At 31.8% G+C, this 17,444-nt stretch overlaps 1 protein-coding gene across 5 annotated transcripts in view; it reads right to left on the bottom strand.

The window, feature by feature from the left end:
• The window catches only part of LOC141453498 (cyclic nucleotide-gated channel alpha-3-like), a 98,078-nt gene that overhangs the window by 25,592 nt on the left and 55,042 nt on the right, over window positions 1–17,444 (bottom strand). For 3 of the 5 annotated variants that reach the window (XM_074126829.1, XM_074126830.1, XM_074126828.1), the window contains exon 6: window positions 6,816–6,830. The exons of the other annotated variants lie outside the window; for them this stretch is intronic. In XM_074126829.1, the coding sequence (XP_073982930.1) occupies window positions 6,816–6,830 (15 nt within the window). The remainder of the gene's footprint in view (window positions 1–6,815; window positions 6,831–17,444) is intronic. 5 annotated transcript variants of the gene reach the window in all.

Raw genomic sequence — 17,444 nt, 5'->3', positions numbered from 1 at the left:
AATTTTATAGGAGAATGCCTAGAATTGTAAGGGAAGTAATTTAACTGCGAGGTAGCCACATTGATAAAAAGTCGCCCAATGACAATTTTATTTTTGGAATAGATTTACTTTATAATGATTTTTTTTTTTTAAACTTTACACTATTGTTTATAGATTAAATAAAACATTGACTGATTTTATTTTGCACTGACATTTCATTTCATTCAAAATAATCAACAGATTGACAAATATAAATACAATAAATTGTTATTTTAGGTGTTCCCAAATTTTTGACCGGCAATTTTTGACGTTCGTTCATAATAAGCAGAACTCTGAAGACATAATGCGACATTTTTTTTTAGTTTTCTTTTTGTTATCGTATAATTAATTGTATTTATTAATTATTTAATGAGTTGTTTTTATTGCTGCTAATTGTTGAAAAACAGTTTATTAGTGGGTGACACAGATAGAAGTTAAAACAAATAAATAATTTGGAAAAAAAATTAGGGAACTGGAAAACTCCTTTTTATTGACTGAAATCTTATAAATACGAGCATGTTCTCTATAAGAATTTATGCATATTTTAAATATTTTATATTTTTTGGTGTCACAACATTTTTCAATGAGATATTTCAAGAAATAGAAAATTGAAAGTTACTTCTGTACTTTTTAAAGAGATTAATAACAAAAATTAAGGACTAATCTATTTAAATTTTACTTAATTAGAAACAGTAAGCTATCTAGTTCGTATCAGAGTTCAGCGATAGAAATGTGGGCATTTGAATTTTGATAAAAAAGGGGGCTAGAAAACCTGAGGAGAAAGAGTGGTAATTTCGCGGCAACAAGGGAGAACAATGAATGTATCCAAAGTGTGAATAATTTGTATGAGACTGGCACGGAAATAGTAGACTGAAGAGAGCACCAACCCACATCGATCGATGAGCTCTAAAAATAGAACGGCCCTTCAACTGCGCCCTCCCACAACATAAAACCAATTTTTAACCCTTATATTCTTAAACACATTAATATCAACTTATTCATCCGTTTTTTTTTATTATTTATTTTTGCAATTAAAATTGGGAAAATATAAATTTTGCGAATAATTTAAATGAAAATTTATTGAATTTCTTTAACTTAAAAACAGCGCACATTTAAAGTACATGATGAAGTTTAGTTAGGAATCTTAAGTTTATTTCTTTTGGTGCAACAAATTATTTTTTAATAATCCGCTTTGAATCAATATTGACTAATATTTATGTAGGAATTCCGCGGTATATTACACTTTCTAAGCATACAATAATCATTTGTAGGTCAATTGCAGAGAAATTTGTAAGAGTTCTTAAGATAATTTAGAAATTGATTGCATTCTTACCGAATAATAATAGTATATTTTTTGTTTTTGTCTCTTTTTATAGATCAATTGTTTTAGGCTAATTCTATAACCTTAACAAAAACTTACAGTTTAAAATGTTAAGTATAAGGGTTGATTAAACGCCAAAAGGTACACAAATCAGCAAGTACCCAACATTTCATTAATACTTCATTGATATTATTTAAGTAATTTTACTGCTTTAATTTTCATTAATATTTTTTAGAATTTATTGGATGTCACAGACCCTTACCCTTATTGCTGGCCAGTTCATTCATAATATTATTTTTTTTATAATTGTTATAAAATGTATATTATATCTTCGTTATTAAATAGGTACTTTATTTTAACTTTATTCCAAATTATTCTTCTGATCTCTCTTTAATATGCCCTTTATTCATACAAATATTCATGCTTGTTAAAGTAGAAGAAGACAAAGTTAGAGTCGGCTACTGTTTAAATTTGAATCACGGAGGATCTAAAACAATATATCAGTCTTGAATTCGTCTTACCGAAATATTCGTGAGCACAAATAATTTTACTTATAGTAAAATGCTAGAATAATTAGCTTTCCTGAAAAGTATGCATGTTTTATTTATTTTATATTACATGTGAACAACATTGTGAGAAGAACACCTAGATTGAGAATGTAATTGAAGAAAACTATATTATTTGTGATAAAGCCAGATTAATTATTACCTATTATTATAAACGTTTGACTACTTCATACAATAACAATTACTTTAATCGAAGAATGAACTTAAACCGACGATTTTTATTAACAATAAAAATAAATAAAATCATTGATGTAAGCATTTTTTAAAAAAGTTTATGCATATATGGGGCTAAAAAATGCATAAACTTTTTTAAAAAATGCTTACATCAATGATTTAATTTATTTTTATTGTTAATAAAAATCGTCGGTTTAAGTTCATTCTTCGATTAAAGTAATTGTTATTGTATGAAGTAGTCAAACGTTTATAATAATAGGTAATAATTAATCTAGCTTATATATATATATAAAAGGTAGCAAGAAGAAGAAGAAGAACAAGAACATTTTTTGAAAAAGAGGTTTTTGCTCATTTTCGGCAACTTTTTTCTCGAAACCTATTAGATCTGGGTTGTTGTAAAAAAATCACAGTCATAAAGAAGGGTTTGCCCTTTATTTTAAAGAAAAATTGTCAAAGTTGGGCGTTTTTCAACGTTACGCTTTTTCGTGCAGTTTTTGACGATCAACCCTTATACAACTGTCCTGCCGGACAGTTTTAATAATTATCAGTAATATTTGTGATTTTATTAATAAATTAATTTATTTTTTTTAAAAGTAATTCAGTAACGCAAAGCAACTTAAATATAGGTACCCGTTATTTAATTTTAATATTCAAGTTTAGAACTGACAAGCACCCGGCAGAAACATTATGTCCAGATTTCCTAACCTGAAACAAACCCTTTACGGATTGCTTTTTTTTCTTTATTAATTTGATTATTCTGAGAGTTAAGCTAAATCTAAGGACTAGCGAGAAAATTTACCGATATCTTCTAAAAAAAATTCTTTTACTGCTCTTATAAACTTTTTTTGAACCCTCTAATCAAATTTGGATACAGTAATTAATTTTTAATTTTTATGCAAGAGTCTTGCTTTCTAGTTTAGCCGTGGACGAACTGAGAACTTGCCAGAAAAGTTTATGTATTTGGTTTCCTCATTTCCATTTAATATTAATTACAGATAAACTTTTAATGAAAAACTCCAAAAATCAATAAATAGAACTATCAGATGACTCCTAATTAACGATGAAAATGCCTTGCAGATGTTATACAGAATTTTTTTTTTTAGAAATAAAATATTGCTTTTACGGCGGAATTTAAGCTTTATTTAAATACGGTGCATTGCCCTATGATATGATGCAGTGGTATAATTTACAATTACAGTTTTTAATAGAAACATAATTGTATACGGAACTATTTAAAAAAGATAATTTAAAACTGAAGATTATGTATCGAAATTAATTATAATTTTAGTATCGTTTACTAATTTTAATTTAATGTGAAATTCTAAAGATTTAAAGGATTTTACAGAGTTTAATTAAATAACAGGATAAAAATTCAATTGAAAATATATTTTTAAATTATTCGGTTTCTTTCATTTCCTTTGAATGATATAATAAAACAAAATCACTCAAAACAATTTGCCAGAAAATTACTGCAATGAATTACTATTTCTTTTTATTTACTTTTATTAACAAAAAAAAAAGAAATTGTAAATTCAAGAAAAGATAGAAAAAAGAAATAGCAGAAAGGTGAGTCACTGCAATGCGGATTTTAGATACCGCAATTTTCTACCAGATGTACTGAACTTATTTTGACTTTACCACCTTCAACATATCACGTGCCATGAAGCTTTCTACAACATAAAAGCACGAATTGGAAAAAAAAATAGTTTTGAACTGTGCTTATAAAATTATAGTATTCACATTATACTGTTTATCTTGCAAAAAAAAAAAGTAAGACTTTCTGGAACAAATTAAAAAGTTAAGACTATAAATTAAGCAAAAAAAAAATATTTTAGAAAGAACTTGAATGTGACATTTGGCTGTTTAGATTTTTGCTTTTTTTAAATCATGCAAAAAAACTCACCTTGTTACATTAACAATAAGTTAATCTTGGATGATTATTTATTTTTTTAAAGCCAGCTACTTAAGTTAAAACCAAATTGCATTGGAAAAGAATGATCATATTGGAAGCTGAATTTTAAAAAATTTCATAAGAAGCGAAACAGAAGAAAAAAGCCAAACAAAGGGGTAAAAATAAAATAAAAAATAAATTATTTTAAATTTAAATAATTTATAGACTTGTTATAACTTATAACTTTAGACTTGTTTCTTGTAATAAGTTTATTCACTATCAATGGTTTTTCTTTTTTAATTTTTGAAACTTCATTAATGCAGGAAATTCCTGTCAAATTGTATTTGGTTCAAGCTTTTGGATATTGTCGTTTTAACAATTTTAATGATACAGGAACCGGATAGAAAGACTGAACGAATAACAAAACCTAATTCTTAAAAATGAAAGTTTTTTTATGTTTAAACTAAATATCCACTCCTTCGTGTAATACAAGACTCTTACCAATTACATTTTCCAGTAAGGGTAGGATGGTTTGTAATTATTGAAAAGATGAAAGACACCTTACAAAGAATCTTAGATCAATCACTGATATTTTTATAAAGGAGAAATCAGTAGATTCAAAGAAGTTATGGTTTTCTTGACAAATCGTTTTTCAATATAAGACGGCAGTAAAAATGCAACATATTCCAATCAGCTATGTGAAAATAAGCTCCAATTTGCCGTGAATCGTGCAGATTTTTGCAAAGAAACCAGAAATATTACACGTTTACATTTGTTACTGAATCCTAAGGAAAGCCATTAAAAGACTTTAATATTCCATGTTAGTCATTTTGTTCACGGCTACGATAGATTCTGTATAGATCACAGAGGTACTTGTCGAATCTATGGAGGATAGATAAAGCCTAGAAAGAGGGAAATGAGAAACCATTTTCTCATATAATGTACTTCTGCAATCGCGTTCGGACAATTTTTTTTTTTTTTTTGCTTTTGGGGGCCACTTGTCTGTTGATGGGCAAAGTTTTTGAAACGAGGAAAATTTTCTAAGCACTAAAAAACTTCAGGCGGCACCAATTGCAATCGAAGTTGTTGAGCCATAAAAATAAAAGCAAACTTTTAGCTATTTCTTCAATGAAAAAGCTATTAAATCTAGCAGATACTGAATATTGTAAACGGATGTTTTTGCAAAATGCCTAGAAACAGTCAACAATAACGCGAAAAATGGGCTTGCAATGATTGAAAATAAGTAAACTTGCTAATAATGGGTCAAAATAATCATAGGCCAAAGGAAATTGCAGATTCATAAAACTTATAGGGATCCATTAAGTTTTTATATCAGAAAACGTTATAAACATGGTTATCAGACATTATTAGGCCCAAGGGACAACAATAATGCCGTAAATTTTCTTAAATCAGATAACTTAATGTAAAGGGAATCGAGAAAGACATAAATTTACAATAATCAATGTATAAAAAAATAGACTGGAAGACGCAAATAATTCTGTTACCTGCGTCTACACAAACAGGTTAGGGTAATTTGATTATTTACACATATGAAATGTCAGAATACCTCCAAAAAAAAAGACAAGATATTAAGGATAAGCAATAATTGTTGCAGTTTATTTCATTGCTGGGTCATTTCTTAAAACTAGACGTGTTTTATCTGCTCTCAGTTCAAAAGATCTTTTTGACATGCACCATCAACTCCAAGGAATAAACTGGGGTCCGAAGAGTCGCGTAATGATTGTTCGCAGGCAGGTACCGTCAAAATTGAATTCAAAGCTGGAAAACGGAATACATTTAAAATGAAACTGAACTATTTTTATTTCGATATTTTGAATGGCCAAAAACACCTCTAATCACAACGTCAATGATTTAGAACATGAAAAAAAACAAAATGGAGTATTCAGGTTAAAAAAAAAATTCTACAAAAAACAAAAATGATTAAAATAAAACTAAATAAAGATAAAATAATAAAACTGAGCATTCCAATTGAAGAAGTAGGTAGATCACAACAGCCTTTATTGGTAAAGGGTAAGCGATAATCAATTTATTTAAATGTATTTATTTAATAGCAATATTTAAGAAATGTTTAAATTGTTTGCCCTTTAAGCTTTTGTCAAAATAGAAATAATAAGCTAATTTATAAAATATTCGGTGTATAAAATTTATAACTCCAAACAAAAAATTAAAACTATAAAAAATTGAAAATTGGATGGAAGATTATAAACATGAATTAAATAAAGCTTATTTATAAAATAAAATTAAACTTAAAAATATAAAAGCTTCAACCATGAATTCCAGTAGTAGATTATAAATAAATTAAAATAAAATAAACTGAAGATTGAGCATAAATCTATTAGGGCGAACATTTCCATGGATATATTATATATAAATCTATATTATTTTTAAATTTGATATAATACTTTAAATTTGTTGTTTTTGTTTTAATTTTTTTTTAATTTATATTTCAGTTTTTTGTATACAAATAAATGCTTGGACACTATGCAAACGGCCAAGGTCGTTTTCTAAATATTGTACGAAGAAACTATTGGAATCACATGAAATTAAGAGTTACATAGCTGGAATAAAATAAATAAATAAATAAATGCAAAAACTACAAAAAGCATGATACTACAGGGGCTCTAACTAAAGTTAACAATAGTTAAAAAATAAAGAACATAAACAATAAAACAAATATTTATGGTGCCAAAAATAATTAAAAATTTTAAAACAAGAATGTATTTATCGTAGTGTATATTAAAATACAGAAAATCAATTTACAAAACACGGGGGACTATGGTTTTCTCATCTTTTATTATTTTTTTTTTTTTTAAATTTTACTTACTTCCAAGAGTACCATCTGTAAAAGAAGAAATAACAACAAATTTAAAATAATATAGAAAATTTAAGTTAGAAAAAACGCAATTTAAACAGATTATTTCTTTTTTTTTTTTAAATTTAAGCATGTTATAAAATTTTATCCATGAACTGCACCCTAATAGAGTTACAAAATATTACAGTATTACTTAAGAATATTATATTATTAAGCAGAGTATTCAACAAAATAACATTCCTCAATTATATAATTTTCTTTAACAATGTTATGTAGGAAAAGTTTATTCCTCTTTTTGGTGAATTTTACTATCTGTATAAAAGAGTAAATATGTAGCGTAAGGCGTGGAGTACAGAAGGAGTAACTGCAAATGAACCAGTGACAATGGTACGTCCCGAAGGAGATCTCATGCCCTCTGGCGGTTCAGACGGAAAGTTGCATTGTCAAGAATTGTAGGATAGGCGAGATAGGGGATTGTAGAAAGGATAAGGCCAATGAGAAAGAGCTGTATGGTACTAATTGGTCGAAGATAAAATAAATATTGTTCTTCATAATTTTAAATTTAGAAGATAATTTAGTCTAACCTCTAAATTAGGGCCACAAACTAGAAATTGCTAAATGACTTTATAATGTACGAAGATCAAAGATGCTTTTCAAGCTCAGCCCAATCTTTACCATGAAGTTATTAAAAAACTTATTCTTGTTTCCAATTCATCTATCCTTTAAATTTGAAGGAAGACATAGTGGTTTTAGATCATGTGTGATTCCTTTCAGCTGACCATGGTTTAGTAAGTTAAAATAACCTGTGAAAGCCTATCTACCATTTCGGATTTCTATTTTTGTACAATTAAGACTGTATTTACGATCCCTTCATTAAAAAAAACCTCAAGGATGTTATATATAATCCTGCGGAGTATACAGCATTCAAAAAATTAAAAATAAAAAATTTTTAGCTCCATTTTTAAAGGAATATTTCATGAAGTCGCCGAAATCAGAACATCCTAATAAAAGCTTGAAAATACTGCAATAGAATTTCGACGAAGATATCACAGGAATCTAGCTACAAAAAATCAATAATGAGGATATTCATAAATACTAATTTTGGGTATGTTTGGCCTTGAAAAGTAAAAAGGAAAAAAAGTTGATGCACTGACACCTGCAATTCTTTCTTAACTTCTCATTTTGTGTCCAAACATCATTTCCTGCTTGTAATATTACCAAATAACTACACCTCGATTGGAAAATTAATCAGAATTATTGCTAATTAAGACAATAGAATAAATGCATGCGAAATCCTAACGACCGACAGAGAAATCTGTCTGACCGGAACCGTCGTTTATGTAAGAGGTGTTAGTTTCGTTTTGCCGAAAACATGATACTACACATGTAGTAGAGCAGTTGTCGTGAAATTTCACATGAAACTGGGTAAAACCGCTACTGAAACTTATCTTTTATTAAAAGAAGTTTATGTGGCGATGAATGTTAATCACGTGCGCGAGTTTTTGAGTGGTTCAAGCGTTTCCAAGATGGCCGAGAAGATGTCAGAGATGATGACCGCCCAGGTCGCCCTTCCACATCTAAAACGGATGAAAATATCTATTATAATTAATCAACATTACTACCCGTGAGGTGCTTGCTCAACTCCGTGAAAGAGTAAGGAAAAAACGACCCGATTTGTGGAAGAACAAGTCATGGGTTCTCCATCAAGACAACCGGCGCCGGCTCACACTGCTTTGTCTGTCAAGACGTTTCTAGCCAAGTACAACATCCCAGTTTTAGGCCATCCGCTTTATTCGTCTGACCTGGCCCCAAGTGACTTTTATCTGTTCCCCAAAGTCAAATCTGCATTAAAAGGAACACGATTTCAGTCCGTTGAAGCGGTGAAAGAAAAAGCGGCCCGCGTCATGCAGGAGCTCATAGAAAAAGACTTTCAGCACTGTTTCGAACAATGGTAAATTCGCATGGAGCGTTGTAGGGATAGGGGAGGGGTGTATATTGAAGGTGATAATAACTAAATATGTATAAATTTAAAATAAAATGTTTTATAGCAATAGTCTCGTTATTTAATAGCCACACTTCTTATCGTGGGAGTGTGTTCGATAAAATCTCGAATACTCCTAAAGAATTCTCATTAAAAAGGGATTACTGTTAGTGTACTAGAACAAAACTTTAGTTGCGCTTCCTACTGGCACCACTGCGACACAATCAAATTCGACATTTCTGCGATTTTAGTTTGATTACTGCGAGTAACATACACACATTGAATGACTAGCTAATTTGCGGATATTCCTTTTTCGTAAACAATCGTGTTAAAACTATTTCCATTAACTATTAAAATCGATAATCTGAAGAATAGAAACACTTTCTAGAAATTATAAATTATTCTTTACCGGAAGGAACTGGCCCTCTGCTTCCCAAACTCTTTCTGAGATCTTGCAATGATTTAACTCTTATATTTACTCACAACCATTCTTCATCTGATCACTAGCTAAAAGTTCTTTTTTTAAGTGTACATATGTTTACTTGCTGCATGGCTGTATTCGTACTCAGTATCTCCGGATGGAAATCCAGCGCGCTGAACACTCACTTATCCCTTCCCTCTAATCCTCTAATCAGAAATAGAACATTTATACTAAGATGGTGACTGTATATTAAGAGAGTTCTTAATATAGGCTAAAAAAAAAGGACATTAACTACTGACAAAATTGACTTTTAACATATTAGGCAAATTTTCACCTAAAAAAATATATCAAAATTTACAATAACCTGCGGTGTAATACGGCTAATAAGATCTGAAAGAAAGGTAGCCGCATAAAAATGAAAAAAATTACATACAGATATATTTAATTACAACGGCACTCACTTCGCCAAAAAAATAAATGGTAACAGTAAAAAAAGTAAAGTAATCGCTTATTTTTTTCAGGCAGAGCTTAACTTACAACTTAACATTAATCTCAGGAAAATACACCCTATAATTTATATAAAGCCAAGCGGTTAGAGACGAAGCCCGCATCGCTAAGATGTATTGTGCAACAGGACTGGATTCCCGGTCTAGACCTTAGATTTTATCTTATAGTTAACATGAAAAAAATTTCCCATGTTCACTTCACATATTTTGGAAGTTGGACGTAAAGCTTACCTGGAAAAAAGAAGAGTCATAAATATATATGAATTAATAAAAGGTAAAGTATATGACAGGAGTGTAAGGACGAATCGATGATAAGCATGAAAACAAAACAAACATATTGTACTAAAAATGTTTACAAAATCCGAAAATTCGAAGTTCGAAATCCAAATTCCGAAGTTTTTGTATCTACAACGTTCCAGAAGGTGACCTCAGAATAATCTGGCATTTAAATTGAAATTTTTTACTTCTCCTCATTATTCTTGTCACAATGCTTCTTGAAATTCTAGATTCAGACTTTTTAAAATAAATTTTTGGAAACAACATTGAGTACAACTTCCCAATTATTGTATTTAGTAGATTAATAACATTAATTATCAAAAATGGCAAGGCTGAACGTTTTAGTTTCACGAGTGAACTAAGTGAAAATCTTTCCAGAATAACATTAGAACAAGGCCGGATGCATTATGGATATCCTTAACTTATTAAGTAGAGAAGCAGATGTGTTAAGTATCAATAGATTAATTTGAGGATATGATCAGCACAAATAAAGCAGAAGAAAACTGTTCCAAAGAAATAAAACTAATTAAATTTGTTGTTAGGCCTAAAAAGTAATAAAAGATGAGTAACTGTTAACGGTTGTATGGCGAAATGCTAATGCTTAAACTAAATGAACAAAAATGTAAAAAAGCACGTAAATATACAAACATAATAAACATTTCCATCTTGCTCAAAGTTTTGCTTAATTTCAAAAAAAAAATAAAATGAAATGAATTATTCAGTTTATATTTTGAATTACATCAATATGTACACAAATTACACAAATATTTAATTGCCTCTAATGGTTTTAATCCGCCCGTAGATTGCCTGACTACGTCAATCCCTCAAGCATCTCCACACAGTAACACCCGTTTTTTGTTTATTTTTTTTTACACTGGGTTGTTTAATTCTCACATTTCATTTGCTAAATTGGATGTAAAAACATCATAAAATTTAAAATTTATAATAAAATGTTTCGAAAAGGAGATTACAAGAGATTATTTCGCGAAACAAAATTATTAAATGGGGAAATTGGCTCGGTAGAATTAATAGAATTTACATATTGTACATAAATTGCTTCTTCTTTTTACCTAGTTGTGGTTAATTTCAGGACTTGATGTTCGTTATTCACCAAACTTGATTTATAATCAAGTTTGTCTTGAAAAAACTTCTACATTTTTAAAGTTTCTGCTGCACTGAGGGACTGATTGTTTACATTTCCAGATAGTTTTACGAGATTGGTTTTAAATATGAACTCCTTAAAGTACTTGGACGGGTTTACAATAAATAACGGGAGTTAAGCGGAAATCGGTCCCTAATAGAAGACTGATACATACTTCAAGAAATTCATTATGGCTTTGTGAGGAAGAGCTTTGCAATTAAGAACTAAATTAATAATTACAAACTTTCTCGTCTTTACCAATTAATTTTCATATAGTTATCAATCATCTATAAATATTTTCTTTTTCCAGTTTATATTTAGAAAAGAAATGGAAAAACCTAATTTAGGTCTTTCAACAAACTTCTTGACCGAAATTCATTTAGATGCAAATTGTGAATAATTTATGCAAAGTTGGCAACCAAACTTTGCTTAAAAGTAAGCATTTGTTTGCTTAACAACTAACTCAGATGAAAAGCTCCTTTTGTTCTACTTCAATGTACACAGCTTCAACAGAGATCGTAAATGTTTTCATAGAAAGATAAGACTCTCCACCAAAACAAAATAGAAATTAAAATTAAAAACGTATAATCAAATTCAGCAGACTTGGAAATTTTTTTGTTTTGTTTTTAATTTAAAATTCGTTGATTAAATTAATCAAGAACTTAAAGTAGGAACAACTAAAATTGAAGGGCAGAGGGCTCAACTGGAAAAATATTCCTAAAGGTTGCTTGTATTGTAAGTATATTACTGACCTTACATTTTTAATTTAAAAAAACAAATGAATATGTTATAAAATGTAAAATGTACTATGTAAAACTTGTTTAAAACTTAAAAACAACAATTACGATTAAAACAGAATCTTGCTAATTTTGCACAATTTTATTTTATATCTGATTATGTCTTTATTTTGTCCGTGGAGAGATCTCATAATAATATAAATTCGGACCCCCTTATTTTATTTTATTGTTGTATTATTTTATTTTTTTTGTGCCATTAAATTTATTTTCACATAATTTATCAAGTATTCTTTCTTTTTATCTTGTAACCAAACTCTGGCAGACGGCGTTAGCCATGCCTTTTGTACATTGTTTATGATTTAATGTACTATATCTTCTTAAATAAATGTACTTATATTGTTATTTTATAAATACGAAACCAAATTTGGGTGGGAGGGAAATACCTAACGATTTCATATAGTTCGAATTTGGTGTTCCATTTAGGTCTGTAAATGAATGGAAAGTATGGAAAGTAACTACGAGGGTCGTTTGAAAAGTCCGTGCAAAAATAAAAACTACTTAATTTTTTGGGGTAAACCTTTTTTATTTTTCAACATAGTCTCCTTTTAGGCTTATACACTTCGTCCAACGCTGCTCTAGTTTGTTGATCCCTTCCGAATAATAGGATTTGTCCAAGTCTGAAAAATAGCCATTCGTTTCTGCAATCACCTCCTCGTTTGAATAAAATCTTTTTCCCGCCAGCCATTTCTTCATATTGGGCAACAAATAGTAGTCCGAGGGAGCCAAGTCTGGAGAATAGGGGGGATGTGAAACGAGTTGGAACCCTATTTCCATTAATTTTGCGACCACAACTGCTGAGGTGTGAGCTGGTGCGTTGTCGTGATGGAAAAGGACCTTTTTGTGGGCCAATCGTGGGCGTTTTTCTTGCAGCTCGGTTTTCATACGGTCCAATAACGATGAATAATATGCACCTGTAATAGTTTTACCCTTTTCCAGATAGTCGATGAGGATTATTCCTTGCGAATCCCAAAAGACAGTCGCCATAATCTTTCCGGCCGAAGGAACGGTTTTCGCCTTTTTTGGCGCAGATTCCCCCTTGGTAACCCATTGTTTAGATTGTTCTTTGGTCTCAGGAGTGTAGTGATGTATCCATGTTTCATCCACAGTGACGAAACGACGCTTAAAGTCCTGCAGATTCTTCTGGAACAGCTGCAAACCGTCCTTGCAACACTTCACGATTTCGTTTTTGGTGAAGCGTGAGCAATCGCGGCACCCATCTTGCGGATAGCATTGTCATGTCCAAATGTTGATGCAAAATATTATGTACCCGTTCATTCGAGATGCCCACAGCACTAGCAATCTCACGCACCTTCACTCTTCTATCATCCATCACCATATCATGGATTTTATCAATGATTTCTGGAGTAGTAACCTCAACAGGGCGACCAGAACGTTCAGCGTCACTTGTGCCCATATGGCCACTCCGAAAATTTTGAAACCACTTATAAACTGTTCTAATCGAAGGTGCAGAGTCACCATAATGTTTATCAAGCGTCTCTTTAGTCTCCTGAGGCGTTTTGCCTTTCATAAAGTAGTGTTTAATCAACACACGAAATTCTTTTTCGTCCATTTTTTGAAAATCACTCGACTTCCTCGATTCAAACGAATGCCAAACACAAAGAAATAGACCGATCTGGCTGAAACTTGGTGTGTGTTCTTCCAAGAGATGCTACTAACTAAAAATAACCTCGATACGCGCAAGTGGTGCTATCTCTCTGACTTTGCACGGACTTTTCAAACGACCCTCGTAATTGGTCCAACTAAATTTATTTTGTTTCTCTTATTTTCTTCTACTCAAAATATGCTGAAGCAGTCTTTCACAATTGTAGAGAAACTTTTACAGCGTTAAGTGTAATTAGCAAATTTAGGTCTCATAGGGTATAATCCAAAATAAGTGATTGCTAAGTATTAATATCACAAATAAGGAAGTTAATATTTTTAAGACTTATGATGTATTTAAGACAACTAATTTCGAAGAAAAATGTGTTGTTTTCGGACAAATTGAGAAAAACTATAAAATTAAAATTTTTAACCTTATTCTCTAAGCTAGACGCTTTTCTGATCGGCCGACACATATTCTTATCAAAAAGCCGGTGAGAATAACATACGATTTACAGATCGCAGAATGTGTTTATCACATTAGAAAGGTCAGGTGGATTCTCTAGACCTGGGGTAGGCAACCCGCGGCTCTTTTATCCAAATTGTGTGGCTCTTCAGCCTGTCCAAAATAAATTGTATATTTCAATTTTATTGAAACAAATGAAGATTTCATTTATTGAAGTAAAGACATTTTTTCAAAAAGAATTTTAAATGTGAAAGGTTTGAAATTGAATAGAATTATATTAAAATGAAGTACGTAATTATATAAGCCTGCCGCCAGTTTCATTCAAACACAGGTTTAGTTAATATTTATTTGTTTATTTACTTTGTAATATGTGAAAATAAATATATAAAACATTTAAATGTTATTGAATATCATAAAATAATGATTTGTGAATACAAATGATCTACAGAGTTGTTTACACTATCATCCTTGCGGCTCTTGGTAAGATTTATTAAAATTATTTAAAGAGAAATGGCTCTCTACTTGAAATAGGTTGCCGACCCCTGCTCTATATGGTTTGAAATGAAATCAGCAATATATTTAAGAAGTTTTTTTTTAAGAGAAAAAAACTTTGCGGTGAATGAGAAGTTTGTCTCATGAAGAAAGATTTTCGTAAAAAGGGATGAAATGGTGTTACACAGATCTGTTGGTGTCACTAATAAATCTGTTGCAAGGTTATTTAGTTCCAAGTTAAGTAATCACTCACTAAGAAATCAATTACTTTTATTTAAATTCTTTACACTTCTCTACTACTTTTTCTCTTACTTGTCTTATAGCGAATCTTAGGTCCTAGAAGTTTTTGTTCTTAAACTATTTTGTTCTTTAAACAGTTCATCCTCTTTATTTCTCTCTTGAATTCATGCTGTAGGATCAGAAAACATTGGTGACGGACTCAATAGTACTGCATTTGGATGATGGTGTAATGAGATTAACTCTTTTTTTCTTTTTATGGAGACGATTAACGCAGTTTGTCAGTCGTAGGATTTTTTTTTTGCTTACAGTTTCCCCGTTCAGCACATTTTGCATCGTGTCTACCACTCTCTTGGCGAAATGGAGTCGTAGTCAGCCAGCTAGCTTACAAATTTTCTTATTTCCTGTGCTTTTCCAATCTCTTCCTATCCTACAAAATCTGTCTCACCCTTAAAATGGGGCATCATTATCTGTTGGCCATGCTCGCAGATGTTCAAAAGTATGTCTAAGCACAGATCGACGATACAGAAAAAAGCTTTCCAATGGTAAGAATATTGCTTGTTTCTGTACCATTACATTTTATAAATCAAATTATATTTCATACAACCGTATTGACCATTACCCAGTAAGAAGAACAATATTGTTCTGTGATACCATTATATAAATCAAATCCTACAGCTATAAAAACATTCACAGTGGTAAGACTAGTTGCTTGTTCTGTACCACCATCACTATGTATAGTCTCAAAACTTGTTTACAAGAAATGAATTTGTTTACAAGACTATCAACTTCTCTAATATGAGATAGGTATTTCTTTTACCATTAAGCAGAAGTAGTAACCTGGATATTTATTGACTGTAATCTTTAGAAACCACTGTGGTCCTTCACATCACTCAACGAACGTGTCATGTCAATCGATAAGATTCTTTTTTTTGTAATTGTCAGGATAACCTCTGTAGGAAGGAGATAACTTCTCCGAGTATCTGAAGGGTTATTTATAGGATTGCTGGTACATAAGGGGCTTACGTTTTGTTTTTGTTTTTTTTGAAGGGACTTTCTCTGATTTATTTTCAAGACGGGAGGTCTGAAGATACTGACAAGGAGTGGTCATATTTCTATGAGTTAAAGTATATGATGAAGGAATCGTAATGAGGCTGGACGGGTACCCTTATTGCTCTGGAATGACTGGGTAGGCGGAGTTAAGCCTTAATCTAAACAAGAATGCACTCAGTGAGAGCGAATAGCCAATCAGACAAGGCTTCAAATAAATGTTTTCATTCTAGTGCTTATATTTTAATCATATTTAACTTTACAAAATGCTGCGCTGGAGGTACTGCTGGGGTAGCCTCCGCTTCAGTTTGTTATTCAAGCGGAGGCAAGGGCTGGCGCGCACAGACTAGTGAGAAATGGACAATGGAGGCGCATTAGCTCCTCTATTGGACACATAAATATTACAGAAAAGGTCGAACCTTTGCCAGTTTTAGACATGGTTGGGGACAGTGTCTGTCCTAGATACAGTTTCGAGACTCCGTTTCAGGTGATCCTCAGATCAAGGACTGAATGGAGGGTAAACTGGACAGAACAGTGCCAGAAGGGAGTCATGTGGTTTACGGATGGCTCCAAAATGGCCTGCGGGACCGGAGCTGGAGTGTATGGGGCTAAACCTAAGGTACTCATTGAGAGTCCTCTTGGGAGATACGCCACTGTCTTTCAGGCCGAGGTTTTTGCCATTAAAGCCTGCGCTGGGGAAAATCTGCGAATGGATCTTAGAAATAGGGAGATTGGCATGTTTTCGAACAGTCAAGCGGCACTAAAGGCCCGCTCTTCCTTCAGAATTACCTCTTCCCTGGTCTAGGAATGTAAAAAGGCCCTAGATCAACTGGCTCGGCACAACAAAGTCCGATTGGAATGGGTGCCGGGCCATGTGGGGATCAAGGGGAATGAATTAGCAGATCAGTTGGCCAGGAATGGAGCTAATACTCCTTTCACTGGTCCGAAACCAGTGCTGGGGATCACTAGGGGTGCAGTTCGTGAGGCTTTCAGAGATTGGATCAGGAGAGAACATGAAAAGTACTGGGTGATACTTCCTGGGGTCAAACAAGAGGGTTATGCCCTTGTTGTGCAAACAAAGAACTAAAATGACTCTAGGTTTGGGCAGGAATCAGATCGCTCTGATTACAGGCCTATTCACAGGGCACGGAAGGTTCAGAAAGCACCTGCACAAGATAGGGCTTATTAGCTCGGAACCATTATGCAGATTGTGCCAGGAAGAGGAGGAAACGGCCACTCACCTGTTGTTTTCGATTACGTTGCAATTGAGAGACTGCGCTATGACATCTTTGGAACTTTGAGGCCAAAGGAGATTGTAGCGCAGAAGGAACTAGTAGGGACGCTCTCGACCTTCTTAGAAGGGGAGGTTTCACCTATTAAGTTTAAGGGGAAGGCACAATAAGCCTCTTGTGGCTGCGGTGCCGTGGGGATAGGGTCCCGTCCCGTCATTTTAAAATCTAAAAAAAAAGAAATCTAACTTTACAAAATCTGAAACAGCTCTACAGAGGTTTTGTGACCCACAGCTACTCGTTTCTTAATGTTCAATTAATATTATATATTTCAATGTAAAATCTGAACAAAATATAAATTTTGAAAAAATTGAATCAATGAATTGAGTTATTTTAACACAAAATACAATTAAATACAAAAAATAAAAATGAAAAATTTAATAATA

The sequence above is a fragment of the Rhodnius prolixus genome, unplaced genomic scaffold, assembly GCF_049639745.1.
Source record: "Rhodnius prolixus isolate KJV_2025 unplaced genomic scaffold, Rpr scaffold_3, whole genome shotgun sequence".
In the NCBI taxonomy this organism is placed as follows: domain Eukaryota; kingdom Metazoa; phylum Arthropoda; class Insecta; order Hemiptera; family Reduviidae; genus Rhodnius; species Rhodnius prolixus.
Note: the sequence above shows the minus strand (reverse complement) of the source record. Positions and strands in the feature narration are given on the sequence as shown.